At 41.6% G+C, this 22,657-nt stretch overlaps 2 protein-coding genes across 2 annotated transcripts in view; one reads left to right on the forward strand and one right to left on the reverse strand.

Annotated features, from left to right (window-relative positions):
- The window catches only part of LOC138978025 (uncharacterized), a 33,089-nt gene extending 20,576 nt beyond the window's left edge, over window positions 1–12,513 (reverse strand). Inside the window, exons 1-4 of the mRNA XM_070350643.1 lie at window positions 12,378–12,513; window positions 5,410–5,736; window positions 4,568–4,891; window positions 3,120–3,250 (exon numbers count right to left, since the gene is read on the reverse strand). Of these exons, the coding sequence (XP_070206744.1) occupies window positions 3,120–3,250; window positions 4,568–4,891; window positions 5,410–5,736; window positions 12,378–12,435 (840 nt within the window). The 5' untranslated portion in view covers window positions 12,436–12,513. The remainder of the gene's footprint in view (window positions 1–3,119; window positions 3,251–4,567; window positions 4,892–5,409; window positions 5,737–12,377) is intronic.
- The window catches only part of LOC138978029 (uncharacterized), a 135,675-nt gene that overhangs the window by 45,645 nt on the left and 67,373 nt on the right, over window positions 1–22,657 (forward strand). The gene's annotated exons all lie outside the window — the stretch shown is intronic.

The following is a 22,657-nucleotide window of genomic DNA, read 5'->3' on the forward strand; positions in this document are numbered from 1 at the left end:
AGCAAAAGTGAGTCTATGTACTCACCCGAGTCGTCCGTCCGTCCGTCCGTCCCGGCGTCCGTCCGGAAAACTTTAACGTTGGATATTTCTTGGACACTATTAAGTCTGTCAACACCTGATGTGGCCTGATGGTGTATGGTTACAAGATCTCAAAAAACATGTGCGGCAACTTGACCTCACTTCAAGTTCAAGGTCACAATTGTTGTCTTAAAAACGACCATTTTTCACATTTTCGCATTTTTTTCTGAAGTTATCGAGAATGGCAACCTTAGCTATGTATGCTATACAGGGCAATGTAAGCCCTATCTTTGGACACCAGTTTGGTTGACCTTGCTTCAAGGTCAAGGTCGCAAGGGTCCTTTAAAGTTGGATTGTATACATATTTTGAAGTGACCTTGACCCTGAACTATGGAAGATAACTGTTTCAAACTTAAAAATTATGTGGGGCACATGTTATGCTTTCATCATGAGACACATTTGGTCACATATGATCAAGGTCAAGGTCACTTTGACCCTTATGAAATGTAACCAAAATAAGGTAGTGAACCACTAAAAGTGACCATATCTCATGGTAGAAAGAGCCAATAAGCACCATTGTACTTCCTATGTCTTGAATTAAGAGCTTTGTGTTGCATGACCTTGGATGACCACATGTATTTTGGTAGGAAAAATGTGTAAAGCAGTTCTTAGTGTATGATGTCATTGTTAGGTTTAGTTATTTGAAAAGGTCAAGGTGAAGCATGTGAGTCGTATGGGCTTTGCCCTTCTTGTTTTTTTTAAATTTTTTTCTTTTTTTAATTTTTTTTTTCTTACACCTGTTCCTTGTCCCGGTGTGCTCTCACGCCGCCCTGTCCCTGCACTCGCTACTCCATCCACATCTGAATTTCGTTCCGCTATCAGACTTGTCGATTTTACAGACGCTCCAGGGAGGGATGTCGGGTCGTTGCGGTAGGCTACCCTCGGAAGATGACACTGCACTTCTGCTGAGTCACTTCGACGGTGTTCAGTAGTGGGTCTGTCCCGAGCTAACGGACGCAGCCCACTACCTACTATGCCCCCTACTAACGACATTGACTGCTAAGTCGCGGAGCCAGACTGAGTGAGGGTACCCTCCAGAGAGCAGACCGCCACCACGTCCCTCCGTCGACCCCCCAGAACGTCACACGTTGAAGACTGACAGCAGAAGTACTATTCAGGGAAGGATGGAACAGGAACACTGAGACCAAGGTCACCATGAGAGCTCCGGGCATGAAGGGCCACAAGAGCAAGGACAATTTATAATTTTGGATGATTAATGAGATGAGGATGATTATAATGATGATGCTATGGATTTCCAATTTGGTTTGAGACTACGTGACAGGGCAGCACTCTACGCTGACTGTCATAATATATCCTGGCGTCAACCAGGCCCGAGAACTGCCGCACCTGCGGTGTTGATCAGGTATACAGAACCTGAGCACCCTCAAAGTCGCATTCGTTTAAGTGAATGACACTCGGCTGTGTGATTCCAGCCTTCCCATAGGAACCATAGCACTTCCACTCTGGGTAGGAGCCGACCGTAGCCCGAAAAACCCACATGACCCTGATGGGATTCGAACCCACGACCTCCCGGCCCACAGCCCGATGCGCTAACCACTGCGCTACGGGGGCCGGTTTCTTGTTTTTTTTTAATTCTTGCTTAAGAGCCTTAATTGAAAAGACAACGACGGGCGCAGTGGCGTGGTGGTAAGACGTCGGGACATCATGGCAGGTGCGGCACTTCCTTTCTGTATCACTGTCAACTCCAGGCCTCCAGGCTTTGACATTAATTCTTTCTGTTTGTAACTTTTCATTGGTGGGTTGTTCTACCCATTCTTTGTCCAACATTTGCATGTTTGCTTTTTGCTCTGGAAAATCATTCTGATGACTTTTGGACTTTCCATTACAGAAGGATTACATTTTCAATTAACACATTTCCCATCGATCTTGTACATTTACATCATATTGCACTTTATTACAAAAAGCATCTATAAATGAAATCATTTTTGTCAACAAATTATTATTCAAATTGGAATTATAAAAGCGCTAGTCTACTGCGCCTCGTACAAATATGGAATCGTTTAATTCCACCAAAACGCCTCAGTGCTCTGTGCGTACTCATTGATCGAATCTGATTTCTTGGAAACGCACACACACACACACACAGACACACAGACACACAGACACAGACACACACACACACACACACGCACGCACGTACGCATATACACACACACACACACACACACACACGCACACACACACACACACACACACACACACACACACACACACACACACACAAAAATGCAAACATTATGGTCATTAGCTTGGCGGATGTTCACAAGTTTCAGCTGTCCGCTATCTGTTTGTGTTACTATTTACTTTGATGGGCAACTTTAGATGCAGAAAGCCTGAGAGCAGTGTTGAAGCAACTATTTGTCTTTTCGTCGCAGATGCCGATATCTATAGTTACCATATTTCAAAACATATTCCACAGATGACTTCAGACACCTTTTGAGTTGCCAGCCAAACGAAACGGTATACAGTTCGCATCTTCTGCCAACATGTGATTAACATTTCCCGTGATCACGTTCAGAGGCTACAGTTATTGTTTTCTTACGTTATCAAACACTATATCTTGACGTAAGCTACCCAATATAGAAATAACTCTCTCATTTTTTCTCTGTTTCTCTCTCTCTTTCTCTCTCTCTTTCTCTCTCTCTCTTTCTTCGAGACTACTCGAATTCCATGTAGGCTTCAGACGTATTTAGTTTACGTGCGGGACCTGATCGAGTACTTCCCCTTGCTTTCTTCAGCTGTTTTCGTCTTACGCTGTGCTGCCGTCACAATCGTGCAAATTCATTCGTAAAAACAGAAAAAAAAGCACTTTTTGACTCCTTACAAAGAGCACTTGGTATTTTTTCTCTCAAATAGACAGATGCCTGAGGCATAACTAAAATCCCAAATGGATGTTAACACTGTAATTTTAACTTTAGTTATAGTTTATGGTGTACTGACAATTAAAATGTTTAGGGTGTTTTGGATTTTTGTGACTGATATTTTGTAAAGGCACATGCGGTGTTCAGCTACATACTTACTGGAGGTCCGTCATTCACTGAGAAGTAGTAATCTCCGGAGCTGGAAAAGACGTTGCTGATGTCACACGACAAGATGGCGGACCAATTCCCAGGATGCACCTCAGTGTGACAATTATTGACTGTAGCTGGACCTGGTGGCAAATGAGTGTTATAGCTTACATCAAAAGTACCCATGTGAGTTTAAAACACAAACGTTTAAGATACCACATTTATATTCATGTTGTCTACGTACGGTTTTGCAGGTGAAAAGTACTTCTATGAGAGGAAAACCATAATAGAACTGGCATTCGGTAAAAGTCCATATCATCTCATGAGTCATTTCAGTGTTTTAGTCAGAACGAGCGGCCATTTCACGTTACAATAAGTCACTGAACAGCAGTAACGGGCCTGTACCATCAACAGGACACGTGTATGCTTGTCAGGACACTTGTTAAGCACGACAGAGGTATCGAAATAAGGGAAAGTCCCAAAATACCGAACACTTAAAGAAATCTGCCATTTTCTCAAAAACAACAAAAGACAGACCGTTTGTGAATGTGAATTGTAATAAAGAAAATAATCAACAACATTCATACAACTTTTTGTGGAAAAAAAAATCAACATAAAAGAAAGTTATCTTAACTTAAACAAGATCTAAAATATGTTCGGAATTACAACACCTGTTACCTAAATCCGAACAAAAAGGTTCAAAATCCAAACAGCACAAATCAACGTTACTTTGACTGACAAACAGCGCAAAAGTACTCTCTTTGGCTTTCTCTTATTCCAGCACAAGCCACTTGTTCCCATTTTGAGCACATCAAACACATTATGTCCTCACAGGTGTATTCTCGGCACAAAAAACAGAACTAGTTAGCTTCCTGTTGATGACTGACATTCAAGCCCTCTTGTTTTTAGCTTTCTGTTTCTCTCTGTTCTCTGTGTTCGGCTTTGATTTGCTTGTTTTTTGTGTGTGTTTTTGTGTGTGTGCCTGCGACACTTCAAGTTTACGTGTGTAGGGACTTGACGTGATAATGTCAGCTTCTGTATAGTTCGGTATTTGAACCATTCAGTAATTGAAGAGTTCAGTAATTGAAATCTACCTAACAGTTTTAAAACCACATGGTGCTCAGGCACAATTAAGACGAATGCTTTGAAACAGACATATTTGGCCAGCAGATAGATCACACTGTTCATTTCAACCATAACTTTTCACTAAAAGCAACTCAAATTCATGCTATGATTAGTCTTCTCTCGGTCGAAAATAGCTTTGAGGGTCATACCATCCTAAAATCACTCATCGTTTTCTTGTACAGCCTTTCGAAGCCATAATGTTTCGTACAGGATAATCAGGGATGGTACCATATCACCTCGAGCAGTCAAATTTGAGCAGTCACCTCTTGTTTTCGAGACATCAGCTGTTCGGTATTAGTCAACTGTTCGACATTTGGGGACTTTCCCCTACTTACTGTACACTGTCAAGGTAGCGTTGTCTGTCTCCGTCAGACCGCTGTAAGTGTAGGAACAGAACAGTTCTCCGCCCTTGCTTCTGTTGACCATCTGGAAGTTGACTTGACTTCTGTAACTATTTGGCCTTTGCAAGGTGATGTTTGGAGCATGTGGCGAGGTGCAGTTGCCGACATCTGTACAGGTGCCCAGGTCCAGTGTTTGTCCCGAGGTTGTAGTCAGGCTCCACGTCACGATGCTTGGGGTGAAGGGAGAGTTGGAGCAGGAAATAGAATCCGTGCCGTTTTCACGGATGGCAAAGTTATATGTCGATCCGAAAGAAATTCCTGAAATGTTGTCATGGATAATAGTTTTGGGAAACAAGATGTATATTAGTGTGTGTGTGTGTGTGTGTGTGTGTGTGTGTGTGTATGTGTGTGTCACATGCGTGTGTGTGTGTGTGTGTGTGTGTGCGTGTGAGTGTGAGTGTGTAAATAACTTATCCAACGGTATCGATGGTTAAATAACTTAGGCAATAGTATCGATGGTAAAATGGTACGAATGAAGAGTTTAAATACAAAATATGAGAGATTGGCGACGAAAGCTATATATGCTTTGGGATACAGACTGTCGCATTGTCAAGCTGTGGGAGTGTACTATTTGTGTTCTACCCCACTCGGCTAAATAAATATTTTAATCTTCTAATCTGGCAATGGAAAGGAATGCCACAAGACTGGTCAGGTTTTTCTGAAAACAGACAAATAAAGTAGAATTGCCTCCTCTTGTATTCCTTGCCATTATGGCTTCAATGAAGAGTTGGGTGACCGGACAGGGAATTTGAAACTTAATTCTAAGGTATACTCACGCACAACGTTCAGCTGACAAGTGTCGGTAAGAACAGTCTCGTTTGTCAGTGTCTCCTGGCATGCCACAAGCCCTGAGAACTGGGAAGCATTGTAATTGAATAGTACATAAGTATATGAGCCATAGTGCCTGACTTGTAGGGAGCTGTTGTAGGGAGACGTACAGTTGCCTCGCCCATAACACGTCCCCAGGTACAGTGAGGCTCCAGTCTCCTTGACCAGTGTCCATCTCACAGTGGCTGTGCTGTTAACATTGCAGTACAGCAGCGGGTCTCTATTTCCCTCTTCATAATTCTGGTAGCTATCACAGTTCGAGATTCGTGCTCCTTCTGAAAAAAAAAATGCAGCGTAATGCTCCAGGTACGAACAATAAAGACGGGTTAGCTTGGCAACCACAGTTTACATAAACTAGTTTGAGGAAGTTGCATCTGCAGGATTTAGCTAGTTAACGTAATTGTGGTGGTGGTGGTGGTAGTGGGGGCTGGGGAGGGGAAGAGAAAGGACTGGTTTTGAAAGGAGTACACTCATTGATATTACCGTAAACTACCTTGTATACGCTCAGTATTGAGTAAACGCCCACCCCCTACTTTTTGTCAAATTTGGTGCACAGGGTACAGTACCTATAGTAAACGCCCACCCCCCAGTTTCGATCAGTGGGGAAAAAAAAGATTATTCAGTCTGCCGTTATTGCCGTTTTTCAATTGTTTCTCTTCCTTGGAAATGTTTCGGGGAGTGGACATAAAAAAGATTCTAGAGTGGCTAGAGAATCGCAATACATTTTTGACTGTGAGGGAAAAGAATAAACGAAATCTTCATCTTGGGCGAAAAGTGATGTCTGAAGAGGTTGATTTACGTGTTCTTTGATTTCTTGACTAAGAACGGGTAGAGGGCCGTTTTTTCAGGAACAAAGATTTTTTGAAGTTATAAACTTGTTAACAAACACTCAAGCAACAAGATTATCTTCGTGGTTTGTTTGCAGAATTCCTTGTGTGTGTGTGTGTGTGTGTGTGTGTGTGTGTGTGTGTGTGTGTGTGTGTGTGTGTGTGTGTGTGTGTGTGTTTGTTTGTTTGCTTAACGCCCAGCCGACCACGAAGGGCCATATCAGGGCGGTGCTGCTTTGACATATAACGTGCGCCACACACAAGACAGAAGTCGCAGCACAGGCTTCATGTCTCACCCAGTCACATTATTCTGACACCGGACCAACCAGCCCTAGCATTAACCCCATAATGCCAGACGCCAGGCGGAGCAGCCACTTGATTGCCAATTTTAAAGTCTTAGGTATGACCCGGCCGGGGTTCGAACCCACGACCTCCCGATCACGGGGCGGACGCCTTACCACTAGGCCAACCGTGCCGGTGTGTGTGTGTGTGTGTGTGTGTGTGTGTGTGTGTGTGTGTGTGTGTGTGTGTGTGTGTGTACGCGCGCGCGTGTGTGTGTGTGTGTGTGTATGTGTGTGTGTGTGTGTGTGTTTGTGTGTGTATGTGTGTGTGTGTGGGTGTGAGAGAGAGGACAGTTTTGTGCAATTACGCATCCTTTGAACACTTCTATGCCAAATGACCAAAATATCGTTATTCTAGCTAAGGAACCGCTCATGCAAAGGGTATAGTACCTGGTAAACGCCCACCCCCAACTTTTGGGAAAAATGTGTACATAGGGGAGGTGGGCGTATACATGGTAGTTTACGGTACTTTCTACGATGTTGTTCTCTCTTTTGTGGTTAAATGACATGTATTTATGTTTGCTTTTATAATATTGGTTCTCGCTGTGCATAATAATTGTCACACAGACATTATTATTTGAAATTAGTCCGTGGTGTTTAAAAACACTGGCTTCAGGTTTTAGAAAAAAACATCTTTTTTTTATCTTTTGTTTTATGGAAACTCGACCCTGCCGTGCCCGTAAACAGTTCATGAAGGTCAATCAGATTTGCATCATGCCTGGACGGTTTGAAGTGAGGGAAATGCCATGGCCCAAACTATACAAACATTCGAAAAATGTCAAGGTTAATTTTGTGTTTGCAAATAAACTGTAATGGTTTGATGAAGAATAATTGACACTTTCATCAAGAGAGTACCAGATGTAAAATTAGAATACCTTCCCTTCCCGATTCCCAGTCTATCTTAAAACATTTAGTCAAAATTGACAAAATGTAAAAACGAGAATATAAGAAAAGAACTTCGATCCTGAAAAAATATGCACACAAAAACGAGAGCATTTCCCCCTCTTTTGAACCTGAAAATTGGACCTTCTGTGAATTTGACGTTCGGTCAACGTTAGGTAGACCTTTAGCATGTCCACAGATGGTGCACAAACCTCTAAACTTGTGTGAAGCTTCAAAGCTCTCTTCACAATGTTTTGAAAGAAAAAAAACCACATAATTTTTCATTTTTGACCTACTTGCTCCCGCCACTGTGTCATAAATAGAAGTTTGCACAGCGTCAGGTAGAATTTCACTCTGTTTACAGGTAACTGGACCATGGCAATATCTGTGTATGAGCCTTCCGAACCCGAGCTTCAGAAACATCCAAGAAAACTTTAACGATACATTTTGTCGTGCCTACTGATGGCAATCCGACCGGACGACCTAGCATTGGTGATGACGTCGTGGCATTTTGACGTAAATCGATTCTTGGCGATTTTGATGTTCTTGTGCTTTGGACTAAGTAAATCATTCTCCATGAAAAAGTATTCTCTTAAATACGATTGACAATAATAATAATAATAATAATAATAAGGGAGATTTATAGAGCGCTTTACATTCTCAAAGCGCTTTACAATGACAAACATACATAATACATACAAAGCAAAGCAAAAGCATGATTTAGCCTTCTTTTCTCTTCCTATCTATACCAGGAACGAATATAAACAATATTTTCTAAAATAAAAAATCAGTTTTGTGCTTCTCCCGAAAAGCGAGTCACGCCAAATTTCCACGACGACGTCGATTGTGTATTAATTAAGCAACCAGGCATGATCCTATGTCACATAACCAACTTTATGATTAGTACTGCTCAGTAATGAAGCATAGATCATTAACGTCTTGTTATATATGAAAATACTGGTTAAATTTTAATCTCGAATTTACTATTCTTGTTTCACATTTTGAACGAAAGAATGAACAGAAACACCTTGCTAGAATGTTTGCATAATTTAGTGTAAAGGTACGACAACAAATCTCTGTGAATACTAACCTGCAAGTAGGTGAAGACAAATGATGGCAAAAAGACTAAGCCGAAGGTGGGCAACAATTTTCAGATGAAACCGGAGAGAAACCTTATTGTAACCTTTCACAACCCCCCCATGCAGCTTTAAAGGCACAGTAAGCCTCCCGTAAACCATCACAGATACTGTCAGGCTTTTACACACAGTACAAGCACCCTTCCATTTGAACGCTCACCAAACGGGAACATCCTAGGTGCCCTAGGCTACGTAAAGAGCGAGCAATTTTCAAAGAATTAATTTTGCGGATTGTGTCAGAGACAATCGGACCGTGGTGTGTTTTGGCGCTAGACCTAACTTTTAAAATCCAAATAATAAATTGACAGCTTGTTACACAAACATCCTTATATCACAAAAGAATTCTTTTTTCATCAAGACAAGATCAGTACAATTCGAAGTTTTGAAAGTTTGAAAAAAGAAACGCCCGGAAGCAGGGTCACGCAAGGTCGTGGTTCTCGTTGCAGACGACGGTTTCTGTCTATCGCCAGTTCCTCTGAACAGTCAAAAGCCATCGCGAGAGTTCTTGTGAACCGCAGCCGTTTGTTTCGTGCAGTCAGAGGTACATAATAACGTGCTATTGCAGATAAGCTCACAGCGAGTCGCATTCAAATTACTAACTGACGACTGCATTGTGAAAAAGGGAAACTAGATCACACGGGTTCACGATGGCTCAGGGGTAAAGATAAACCACGCAAAAATAAATTCTTTAAAAATTGCTCGCTCTTTACAGAGGGCACCTAGGATGTTCTCAAGGGGTGAGTGTTTGAATGAAAGGGTGTTTGTACTGTGTGTAAAAGCCTGACAGTATCTGTGATGGTTTACGGGAGGCTTACTGTGCCTTTAAAAATAACCTCACTGATCTCAATTCATGCATACAATCTTCTTCCTTGTTGGAGTATTCTCACTGTGGGAATCTTCTCGTAGCTCGTAAAGCAAATAGAAAGCCATTCAGGCAGCATTGGAGCGTAAACACTTAATTAAATTTTAAAGGCGAACATCAGCAGGAATTTTTCTCCTGGAGAGACCTAAACTTGAACCCGTTGTATCAGGGCTTGGTCGATTGATACATACACATTTCGCTGCTACCAGACACACACCGTCCTGAGAAAGGGGGAGCTAACAACCGTCCTGAGAAAGAGAAAGGGGAGATAACTATGTCTCTCCCTTCCTTTTTACATTTAGTCAAGTTTTGACAACATGTTTTAAGCATAGAGGGGGGAATCGAGACGAGGGTCGTGGTGTGTGTGTGTGTGTGTGTGTGTGTGTGTGTGTGTGTGTGTGTGTGTGTGTGTGTGTGTGTGTGTGTGTGTGTGTGTGTGTGTGTGTGTGTGTGTAGAGCGATTCAGAGTAAACTAATGTACCGATCTGTATGAAATTTTTCATGAGAGTTCCTGGGTATGATATCCCCGGACGCTTTTTTCATTTTTTCGATAAATGTCTTTGATGACGTCATATCCGGCATTTTGTAAAAGTTGAGGCGGCACCGTCACACCCTCATTTTTCAATAAAATGTATTGACATTTTGGCCAAGCAATCTTCGACGAAGGCCGGACTTTTATATTGCATTTCAGCTTGGAGGCTTAAAATTTAATTAATGACTTTGGTCATTAAAAATCTGAAAATTGTAATTAAAATCTTTTGTTTTATAAAACGATCCAAAATTACGTTTATCGTATTCTTCATCATTTTCTGATTCCAAAAACATATAATTATGTTATATTCGGATTAAAAACAAGCTCTGAAAATTAAAAATATAAAAATTATGATTAAAATTAAATTTCCGAAATCGATTTAAAAACAATTTCATCTTATTCCTTGTCCGTTCCTGATTCCAAAAACATATAGATATGATATGTTTGGATTAAAAACACGTTCAGAGAGTTAAAAAGAATAGAGATATAGAAAAGCGGGCTATCCTCCTCAGCGCAACCGCTACCGCGCTTTTCTGTATTGTTAATTTCACTGCCTTTGCCACGAGCGGTGGACAGACGATGCTACGAGTGTACGGTCTTGCGGAAAAAATGCTTTGCGTTCAGTTTCATTCTGTGAGTTCGACTGAGCTTGACTAAATGTTTGTATTTTCGCCTTACGCGACTTGTTCTCTCTCTGTTGGCAGCGTGTAATGCAGCTGGTTAGAAATTAGAGTATTATTTTGTAAAGTGTGCACCAAAAGTTTGTCATGAGCTGCTTTAGGGGCTGTTTAGGGTGTGGGTTGGTTTGATATTTCCTCCTTGCAGATCAAATCTGCATTCATTTTTGATGTTGTGTCTTATTTTGTGAAAAGAAACATTCTTGTCATTTATTTATGTATAACTAATAACCGTCTCAGTTTAGCATGGGGAACAATGTGTCGTAAGGAACAAACTGTCCATATAAGTACAGTAACCATGAACATAGTCAAATTTTTACAGAAATATACAGGAAATGCCTCCACATTTTCAAGTAAGCAGCACTTTGCTCGGACGAAAAGTAAAAAGAAAGGGTGAAAGCCAGTGTCAAGACGCACCATTCTAATTCAATTAGCTGCCACGGCCCAGTTTCGGTGGGCCACTGGGGATTGTTTAGGTATCATTTGTCCGAGTCTCTGATAACGCAGGGGGCAAGTGGAGGTCTCTCCAGGAGAAAAATTCTTCCCGATGTTCTCCTTTAAGATTCAATCAGACATCCGTCTAGCACAGGAGATGAAGAAGAGAAGCTAACAGGTCGCGTAAAAATCCTAAAACTAATTTGTCAATCTTGTTGGCTTGAAACAAAAAGATCGACACTGAAAACCAAGGATCAGTCATCACCGAGACTACTCATACCTGGCTAGCCAAAACCCGTAAACCCCGACGGGTGGAGTAGGTCCCGGCGACGCATGCAAACAAAGGACCTAATGTGCATTATAAACCAATTTTCTTGAAAGTTTGAGCAAATTTTGAGAGTGAATAAACATAATCATACATTTTCTACATCAGTTAAAAATGCATAAACAATGCAATGATGTTTAAATCTGTTTTGGGCAACAACAAAACCCCATAAATGTCCATTGTTGACGTACTTGCTCCCTCCACTGTGATATAGAAGTTTGCACAGCGTCAAGTCAAGTAGAATTTCACTCTGTTTACAGGCCACTGGACCATAGAAATAGCTGTGTTTGAGGCTTCCGAGCCCGAGCTTCAGAAACATCCAAGAAACCCTCAACAATAGATTTGTTGTACCTACAGATGGCAATCCGACCGGACGCCCTATAACACTGCTGATGTCGTGGAATTTTAGAGTAAATCGATTCTTCGCGATGTTGATGTTTTTAATCGTTAGACTAAGTAAGTCATTCTCATAAAATATTATCATAAATACGATTGATAATACATGATTTATCCTTCTTTTATCTTTTTGGTCATACCAGGAACCAATAAACATAAACACTAACTTCCTGATACAAATAATCAGTTTTGTCCTTCTCCTGAAAAGATGTTTTAAAACGAGGTATGGCGAAATACCACGACGAGGTCGATTTGTGTTTTAAGCAACCAGGCATTATCCCATGTCACATACTCAACTTAATTATTAATACCGCTCAGTAATAAAGGAGAGATAATTTAATTAACGATATTTAATGAAAAGGTTGCTCAACTTTTAATTTTGATTTTAGTATTCTTGTTTCACATTTTGAACGAAAGAAGAAACAGAAACACCTTACACAAAAGTTTGCATGATTTCATTTTAAGGTAATGTAAAGGTACAACAAGTCTCTGTGAATACGAACCTGTAAACAAGTGAAGACAAATGATGGCAAAAAAACCGAGCAGAATTCGGGCCACCATTATCAGATAAAAGCGGAGAGAAACCTTTCCACAACCTTTCACAAATCCGTCCGGATTCAAGACTGCAAAGCTATGGCTGGAGCGGGTGGAGTCCCATGTTGCGTTTGTAATAACCACAAAGACGGCATTTTCCGCATACGATTTTCTTCCTTGGAGTAATCTCACCTTTTGAATCTTTTTCGGAGGAGGAGCCGCAAATAGAAAGCCATTCAAAAAGCATTGGAGTGTAAACACTGAAGTTTCAATCAGACATCCGTCTATCTAACACGGGAGATGAAGAAAACAAGCAAACAAGTCGCGTAAAAACCCTACAACTATTTTGTTACTTTGTTGGCTTGAAGATCGACACTGAAAACCAGGGAAAAAGTAAATTTTAAGCGGCTTATTGTCCGTCAGGTCTTAATTGCCTATATTGGACATGAATTGGTTTATACGATTCGAGTTTTTACGCCCTCACGGCTTTTGATGTATGCGTGCTTAGAGGTGGTATCAGCCATCTGCACTTATGGTAGAATGACCAAGATGTTTAACGTGCCATTGTGGTGACACGGGGGTGGGAGATGGATACCGTCTCTGGGTCTGCACATAAAGTTGACCCGTGTCCGTCCCGGCCCGGATTCGAACCAGCGACCTTTCGATCACAAGTCCAGTGCTCTACCACCTGAGCTACCCGGGCCCCCGAAAACCAGGGATCAGTCATCACCGAGATTAGTAAGACCTGGCTAGCCTAAACCCGTATACCGAGCCGGGTCGAGCAGGTCCCGGCGAAGCATGCGAACAAAGTACCTGATGTAGACTGCTGTCACTCGGCTACCTTCTCTCTGCACACATCTAGCCTTCTTTCCTTCCCCAACCTGTTTACCCCCCCAAATGGAAATCAGGAATGCAATTGTCTAATACCGACACCCTGCGTGACATGATGCGCATTCACGCAGTATTGGACGCAATGGGTATAATACTTCAAATGGACTGTGCATCTATTACAGCGTCTGCCCACACTGACTACGTAGAGGGGGCGTGCGTGTAGCTCTGAAAGAAATGTAAATATCTAGTGTGTTGTGTCAGCCAACACGCTTCACAGTCTACGTGGGCGTGGTACTATTTTTAAAATGCTCCCTGTTGGCTGCTGTCACTGGGCTACCTGCTCTGTGCACACACCTACACAAAACGCACAGTAGCCTTCTTTCATTCCCCAGTAACTGTCGCGGTGCCCAACTTCAGCTCAGAATGGGCGTCTACATTGAAAATAAAATAAACTCAAGCTTCAACGTTCAACAACCCTTTTATAAAAAATCTGCACAATAATCATTGATTGCATCCATTTCTGTACCCCTTCTAGAGCATTCAGTCCCGTGACATTTCATTCAAACTTTTTACGTCATTAAGGGCACTCCATTTTGCGATCTGGTACACTTTTCGGATCAAAGCTTTATTGAACAGATATCATGTGACGGTCGCCAAAATAAGGGTTTCCCCAAAGTCGACCTGACAAAAACTTCTGGTACCTGGTAAAAATGACCAGCGAGTGTCCGCCTGTGGTCCCAATCAAATGAAACGTTGGCGGTAGTTGTAACGATCATTTGTTGGTATGCATGCGAAGTTATGATTTGTTTGGTCACAAAATCTGTGACAGTTTTTTCCCCGGGACATTACATAACATCTGTGTTTATATCAGTAATGATCCTAGTATACGTATCATTAAAAGATCCTCACATATACACACACACACACACACATACACACACACATACAGAAAGTTCCAAAGCAATCCACCGGTTCTGTGTTGAAATGCAGTGCTTTTTGTCTTGGTACCTCCCGTTTTCGACCGATTATGCGATCGACACCTGCATCAGTACGTATGGCATAACACAGAAAATACTCAAGATAAGCAAAACTAAAAAAAATGTTCTGGATAGGAGATTGATTCTTTGTATGTAAAATTTGCCAAACTGTGCCAATTCTGAATTTATGTCGATTTTTTAACTGCTAACTTACGTTTTTTTTTTATAAAGTCGATATTTAGGGTTTCCTTATTTGGGCGGCAGTCACGTGAACCCTGTAAAAGAAATGCTTGATCAGGAATGTGTGCCAGGTAACTAAGTGCCTTAAATAGGATGGTGGTTGTTGTTTAATGTGCCTTTATGTGTGGTATGGTCTGCGGGAGCGATGTAAGTTTCCTTTTCAGTTCACACGGTAGTCTGCGTGTTTTACATATTAACATTTAGGACTATTACTTTAAACTGAAGGTTAAAGAAAGCTCTCCACACTTGTTACTTCAAATGTTAGGTTATCAAACATTTATTGCGTTTTTAGTAACGTTCTATATGGGTGGCGTAGGTTTATAATTCGTCAGTGAACGCTGTAACTGAGCTTTTTATTTCTTATTTCTTTGCAAGTAGTTCATTGTAAGGATCCTGTAGCTTTTTTAACTTCAGCCCCTCTCAAACACAATCAGAGCTAAGAGTTGTACTGTTAAATATACAGACGAACACAAACACAGGCAGTCAGCAAGACCAACTGAATGACCGACAGAGAGACAGACATCAGGGCCTAGTATTGGAAAAGGCCGGTGAGTTCAGCTTACAAAGGCGGGGGTCTGGGGGCCGCAGGAGGCCTCCAGTGGTGTCCAGGGGCAAAGCCCCTGGTGGGGGTTCGGGGGGATTTGGAGATGTTTTACCTAAAATGACCCCCCCTATGCCATAGTCCATAGTCCGTATCGGCATATTACTTCTTCTGACGTTGCCTTCCGCCTTCGGAACGAAATCCAGCCATTCCCACTTCCAGGAATACCTGGATTCTTTGTCACTGAATGGCTGACCACGTTCAACAATGTCGCATCGAGACATTATTTCAAGTCTAGAGCCAAAAAACACCGGCACAAAGCATGCTCGCGCGATGCCAGAGGAAGTGCGTGCTCAAACAAACTGTCAAACCGATTGAGAATTGAACCGAACGGCGCACAAAACGAAAGCTGGGACTGTTTGGGTTTACTGTTTGGGAATAACAGGTTTTTGCATTTTGGCGTACACCAAATCGAGTTCCGCGTACTGGAGATGTTATTTCGGCGTAAAGTACGCCGAACGGCTTACAATGCTAGGCCCTGAGACATACATGCAGACACACACACACACACACACACACACGCACACACACACACACACACACACACACACACACACACACACACACACACACGGACACGCCCACACACACACACAAACACACACACACACACACACACACACACAGTGTCTTTCTTTGAGTTCAGCTTCACATACAGTAAAACGAGCTTCGCTATAACAAATCTAATACGTTTATTTAGCACAAGGAAAAGCTTTGCTATGAAAATACATGAAATAGAAGTTAAAACGCCATTAAGATATAGCAATTTTAGTAAACATTCGTGTCATTTGACCGAACAACGGTGTATGTGCCTGTATAACAAAAGATGACATGTTTGTGGGGCTGTTTCACAACAAATATTCCAGCATATAGTTTTCATTCTGGTAACCTTGGTTCTTGCTGAAATTATCCACACTGTATGGAATTGCTTGTCAAATAAAACAGAAGCGATTCCAAAAAGAGTCACTCGAGGTGTGTATTTTGCAGAGGAAAAAGCCTCCCGAGGTTCATGCAAAGGGTTTAACCCTGCTCAAAGCGCTGTACAATCAAAATACTACGACAACAAAACATCATTTAACGTGCAATCACACACATATCAATGAATAACACATTGCTCTATAAACATTATCAATGAATAACACATTGCTCTATAAACATTATCAATGAATAACACATTGCTCTATAAACATTATCAATGAATAACACATTGCTCTATAAACATTATCAATGAATAACACATTGCTCTATAAAACATTATCAATGAATAACACATTGCTCTATAAACATTATCAATGAATAACACATTGCTCTATAAACATTATCAATGAATAACACATTGCTCTATAAACATTATCAATGAATAACACATTGCTCTATAAAACATTATCACAAACACACGCATGGGCACACGCACGCACTACAAAAAGCAACTTTGCACAATAATACATTATCACAAACATACGCACTCCTACACTGCTACTAGTGCTAGCGTTCCATAATTAAGAATAAAAAAAAACACACACAAGAAAGGTTAATTAACCTTCGCCCGTCCGGGTTATTGACTACATACGGAAGTCATCGTGGGGCTGTGCGGACCCATGCTTCTCATTTCCTTCTTTGAGAAACATTGGTCCGCAAGGCCCCACGATGTTTGTAGTCTAAATATGACTTTTTTTGGTTTTAATTACTTCTCGCTGAAATGTTAGGACATAAGCGCTTTTTAGGTGCCTGCGGCATTCTTAAAAGCTCATTAAAAAAAAGTCCAACTTGTTTTAGAGATATTTGCAATTAAACACCCTTCTGGGTCCACACGGACCCACGACCGCCGGCGAAGGTTAATGGAACGGTTAATTTTGGACAAAATGAATATTGACAAGTACATCAACCCAGTGGTCTTGACAGGGGACAGACGAACAAACAATGAATATTAGATGAACCAAACTTATCGGATAATGTTTTTTTTCCCGCTGTCGAGGCGTACACATTGAAGAGGACTCTTTTGGAATATCAATCTTTTCCAAAGCCTCATGCAATGTTTCAGGTCAAAGCAAAGAAACGTCACTTTAAAAAGTGTAGCGTGGCGTGTTAGTTCTAAAAACTCTTTCAGGGGAAACATTTCAAACAGCAGGCGCAAAAGTCTTTCCATTATGACGTTTGTCTCAGTAACTTTAGCATCATATCATAAGCAGTGAAAAAGGAGGTCCCTGTCAGACTAGTTTGACCCGAACTTATTTACATGATATACACATGCGTGGTTTGAACGATATTGTTATTTCATGAGTGGTCTCTCTCACGTTTGTAGGATAAAATAAGTTCATCTATAAATATTAATCGTTTGTTCAAACTTGCTGATTCCTGGGTTTGATACAAAAACTGAACACATTAGAAATCTAATTGTATCAAGGAAACTGTTGGATAAGAATGGAATTCCAATTTGAACCATTTGAAGTTATAATCAGTGTTTTATGACTAAGAATTCCAATTGGAACCATTTGAAGTTATAATCAGTGTTTTATGACTAAGAATTCCAATTTCATCCCGTTGTGATTGAAAATATCATTTCAGCAGGTTTAGATAAAATAAAAATCCGAATCTATCCAGTGAAATTGTGATGTACAATTGTCGCCCCCACGGGAGGCTAATTCTTCAGGGCGATCAATGGAGGATGAATAGATTGTGCAGGTGACTGAATGGAGTGACGTAATACAATAATATAATATTTACATAGGGCGACCATTGTAACAATTTTTTTTTAGGGCTACCAGTGCTATATCCGTTGTTTTTCAAGCAATATTAACTACATTTTGTAATTACATTTGCCCTAAATCGAAAGTGTTGTAAAATGAGGCCTTTAGGGCGACATTTGGTCGTCCTAAGTAGGCCTTAAGATTCAGAGAGAGAGAGATGGGGGAGACAGGGAGATGGAGGGAGGGAGGGAGAGACAGGGAGATGGAGGGATGGAGGGAGAGACAGGGAGGGAGAGATAGGGAGGGAGAGACAGGGAGATGGAGGGATGGAGGGAGAGACAGGGAGATGGAGAGATGGAGGGAGATGGAGGGATGGAGGGAGAGACCAGGGAGATGGAGGGATGGAGGGAGAGACAGGGAGATGGAGGGATGGAGGGAGAGACAGGGAGATGGAGGGATGGAGGGAAAGATAGGGAGATGGAGGGTGAGACAGGGAGATGGAGGGATGGAGGGAAAGATAGGGAGATGGAGGGTGAGACCAGGGAGATGGAGGGATGGAGGGAGAGACAGGGAGATGGAGGGTGAGACAGGGAGATGGAGGGAAAGATAGGGAGATGGAGGGTGAGACAGGGAGATGGAGGGATGGAGGGAGAGACAGGGAGATGGAGGGATGGAGGGAAAGACAGGGAGATGGAGGGAAAGATAGGGAGATGGAGGGAAAGATAGGGAGATGGAGGGTGAGACAGGGAGATGGAGGGAGGGAGGGAGAGACAGGGAGATGGAGGGATGGAGGGAAAGACAGGGAGATGGAGGGAAAGATAGGGAGATGGAGGGTGAGACAGGGAGATGGAGGGAGGGAGGGAGAGACAGGGAGATGGAGGGATGGAGGGAAAGACAGGGAGATGGAGGGAAAGATAGGGAGATGGAGGGTGAGACAGGGAGATGGAGGGGGGGAGAGACAGGGAGATGGAGGGAGAGACAGGGAGATGGAGGGAGGGAGAGACAGGGAGATGGAGGGATGGAGGGAGAGACAGGGAGATGGAGGGAGGGCGGGAGAGACCTTTAAGTATACCCAATTAATAAATGGTGTTTACGTGTGGCTTGAAATCAAAGTTTAACAGTTTTAGGTTATTTTTTAGGGTAAATAATACGTTAATATGGAACATAAAAGAAAATAACATACACCAGCTTTTAGGTTTAAAGCTGAAAGCATTATACAAATTTTTGGTTCTCAAAATAACCAAAAAGGGCAACTGCCAAAACAAAACACAACAAACAGAACCACAACAAAAACCAAACATTCAGCAAACGCACGAAACAAAACTAACGGAATCAAACCAAACACAACAAGTCGCGTAAGGCGAAAATACTACATTTAGTCAAGCTGTCGAACTCACAGAATGAAACTGAACGCACTGCATTTTTTCACAAAGACTGTAGTCCGCCGCTAGTGCAAAAGGCAGTGAAAGTGACGAGCCTGTTTAGCGCGGTAGCGGTTTCGCTGTGCTGCATAGCACGCTTTTCTGTGCCTCTCTTCGTTTTAATTTTCTGAGCGTGTTTTGAATCCAAACATATCATATCTATATGGTTTTGGAATCAGGAACCGACAAGGAATAAGATGAAAGTGTTTTTAAATTGATTTCGAAAATTTAATTTTGATCATAATTTTTATATTTTTAATTTTCAGAGCTTGTTTTTAATCCAACTATAACATATTTATATGTTTTTGGAATCAGAAAATGATGAAGAATAAAATGAACGTAAATTTAGATCGTTTTATAATTATTTGTTTTCTTTTACAATTTTCAGATTTTTAATGACCAAAGTCATTAATTAATTTTTAAGCCACCAAGCTGAAATGCAATACCGAAGTCCAGCCTTCTTCGAAGATTGCTTGGCCAAAATTTCAATCAATTTGATTGACAAATGAAGGTGTGACAGTGCCGCCTCAACATTTACAAAAAGCCGGATATGACGTCATCAAAGGTATTTATTGAAAAAAAGAAAAAAGTACCCGGGGATATCATTCCCAGGAACTCTCATGTCAAATTTCATAAAGATCGGTCCAATAGTTTGGTCTGAATCGCTCTACACACACACACGCACAGACACACACCACGACCCTCGTCTCGATTCTCCCTCTATTTTAAAACATTTAGTCAAAACTTGACTAAATGTAAAAAGCCAACCTACATCTGAATATTTCACTAACGTTCCGACTTAAAACTACAAGTATAATCTTTATAAGTAAAACATTTGGAAAGAGCATAAGTCAAGGATTTAAAAATTATGTCTGGAGGTCATCAAACCCCATCGTGTAAAGTGTCAATCCTCTAGCTTCAAAAACGTTCAAGAACTTGATAACATTCCACTTTATCATCTTTCTTCGTCTTTGTTTATGGGCTGAAACTCCCAAGCACATCTGTGTATTTACAGGAGTGGGTTTTTAACGTGTATGGCCGTGTTTAACCCGCCAGTTAGACAGCCATACGCTGATTTTGTAGGATGCATGCTTGGTATTTTCGTGTTTCTATAATCAATCGCACTTTGACAGGGATTACATTGCTATTCTGATAGACACATGGGGGAATTCAGGGGTTGTGATTATATAGTCTCACGCAGCCCGATTTCGATCATTGGTCCATATTTCCACGGAAGTTGCTCATTATCCTTTTTATTTACAACAACAAATCACACGTCACGTGGCCGTGGTAGTTCTGGTTCAAATCGAGCAGACGTCCTTTTCTTCGCTCGAGCGCGAGCGTGTTTACCTTACTTGAAAAGGACTTTCGGCAGTCAAATGGGAAAAGACAACTTAAAGAAATGAACTGTATCACTCTTTCGCGTTGATAGTTTGTTTTTTGTTTTATTTACAAGTAAAAAGTATCAAACTTGACGTGTTGAGCACGAATGCCGCTGTGTTATCCGGCCGCGAGAGGGCGGCAGTAGTGTTATGCGCAAGAAGCACGCGCGAAGAAATGTTGTCTACTCCCGTCAGAAACCAACCGCATCAAAACAAAAACTTACATTTTGCAAGTAAGTAACCCCATATCTATGTGAGAATAGCAATATTAACGATATCGTATTTTAGTGTGGCGATCAATAGGGTCAGTACAAAGGCTCACCACTGACTCATTACAAAGGCTCGCAAATTACTCAGTACAAAGGCTCCCCAATTGCTCATAACAAAGGCTCCCCAATTGCTCATAACAAAGGCTCACCAATTACTCATTGCAAAGGCTCACCAATTACTCAGTACAAAGGCTTCCCAATTGCTCATAACAAAGGCTCCCCAATTACTCATTTATACAAAGGATCACCAATTACTCAATACAAAGGCTCACCAATTACTCAGTACAGAGGCTCACCAATTACTCAGTACAGACGCTCACTGCTTACTCAGTACAGACGCTCATCAATTACCCAGTACAAAGGCTCACCAAATACTCGTGTGAGGCAAATTTGCATAGGTATTTAAAACAGCTACCGAAATGTTTTTTTTACCAAAGGTAAAGAGGTTAGGAGAATTTCCTTTCTTTGTTAACCCAGCTACTAGATAACTGTTCATAATGGATGCAGGCTGACGAAGCCGTGTGGATAGGAACAGATAGGGGCCGAGGCTAGCTTGTCTGGAACAATATCATTCTGTTAAAGTTCCCTGGAGGGAAAAATCGCGTCAACAATGTAGAGTGTTTCCTGTAATCAAAGGTGTGTGGGAGCGCATGCGCGAAGGAAGAGGTCGCGTTTTTTTTAACACCATCATCGGAAGCAACAAAAGTGTTAATTTACTAGTGTTCTAGAACTTTTTGGATCTTAACGTCCACAAAATTAGTCAGTTTTGGTTATATCAACTCTAATTCTTTATCATGTAATGGTGAAAATGGAGTAAGTACCGGTATCCAGCCCCAAACACCACCACCTTTTAACTCATCGAGGATTCAAAATGGCCGCCGCTGTGTTAATTGTTGTTGTCATTATTCATTTGTGTCTACATTCGTGTGTATGCATCAGGATCATCCCAGTTTGTTGTTGATCATACCAGTGCAACCTTCATATCACTGAGAAACTCTGGTCTACAAAGACCACCATACACAGTGTAGGTAAACAAGACGGAAAATCAATCTTTGTGCATTCTGGTGTTGATTCTATCGGGTGACATTGAAACAAACCTAGGTCCAGGGAATGCGAGCATATTTCCATGCGGCCAGTGTCAACTGCCTGTTACGTGGTCCAGTGATGGCGTTTGCTGTGATGGCTGCAACATATGGCACCATCGTTCATGCTTGGAAATGTGTACTTCAGACTATGACTTGCTACATCGTTCAAACGTTCAATGGCTATGCTGCATATGTGACAGCATTAATGTGAGCTCATTCACATTCCACAGTTATGAGACTGACTCAAACTACTACACACCAATTCAGGATCCAAAAGTTACACTTGACTCGATACAATCAACTGTATTTAGCCCCCTCAAGGCTAGTAGCTCTCAACTCAACGCCTCGCAAAATTCTCAGGGTTCCTGCCAACGAGACTCAACACGTTTGTCATCCACTCATGCTCATCCCAAGAAAAGGAACTGCAGCATAAACTGCAGGAGTGTTATCGACAAGAAATCGAAACTCGTGGGAGCAATGGAATACTTTAAATCGGACATTGTCTGTGGCACTGAGTCCTGGCTCCGTGGAGTAAAACCCGGTAAAAACCCTACATCGAACTACATCAGGTCAAGTGAGGCATTACCTAGTGAATACAAAACATATCTAAATGACCGTGGGTCCCATGGAGGAGGTGTCTTCATTTTGGTTCACGAAGATCTTGCATCAGTGGAACAGCCTGAATTTGTGACAAACTGTGAACTGGAATGGGTGAAACTCAAACTTGAAGACAGTAAAGAGTTATTCATTGGATGT

This window comes from Littorina saxatilis, linkage group LG10 (assembly GCF_037325665.1).
Source record: "Littorina saxatilis isolate snail1 linkage group LG10, US_GU_Lsax_2.0, whole genome shotgun sequence".
Lineage (NCBI taxonomy): Eukaryota > Metazoa > Mollusca > Gastropoda > Littorinimorpha > Littorinidae > Littorina > Littorina saxatilis.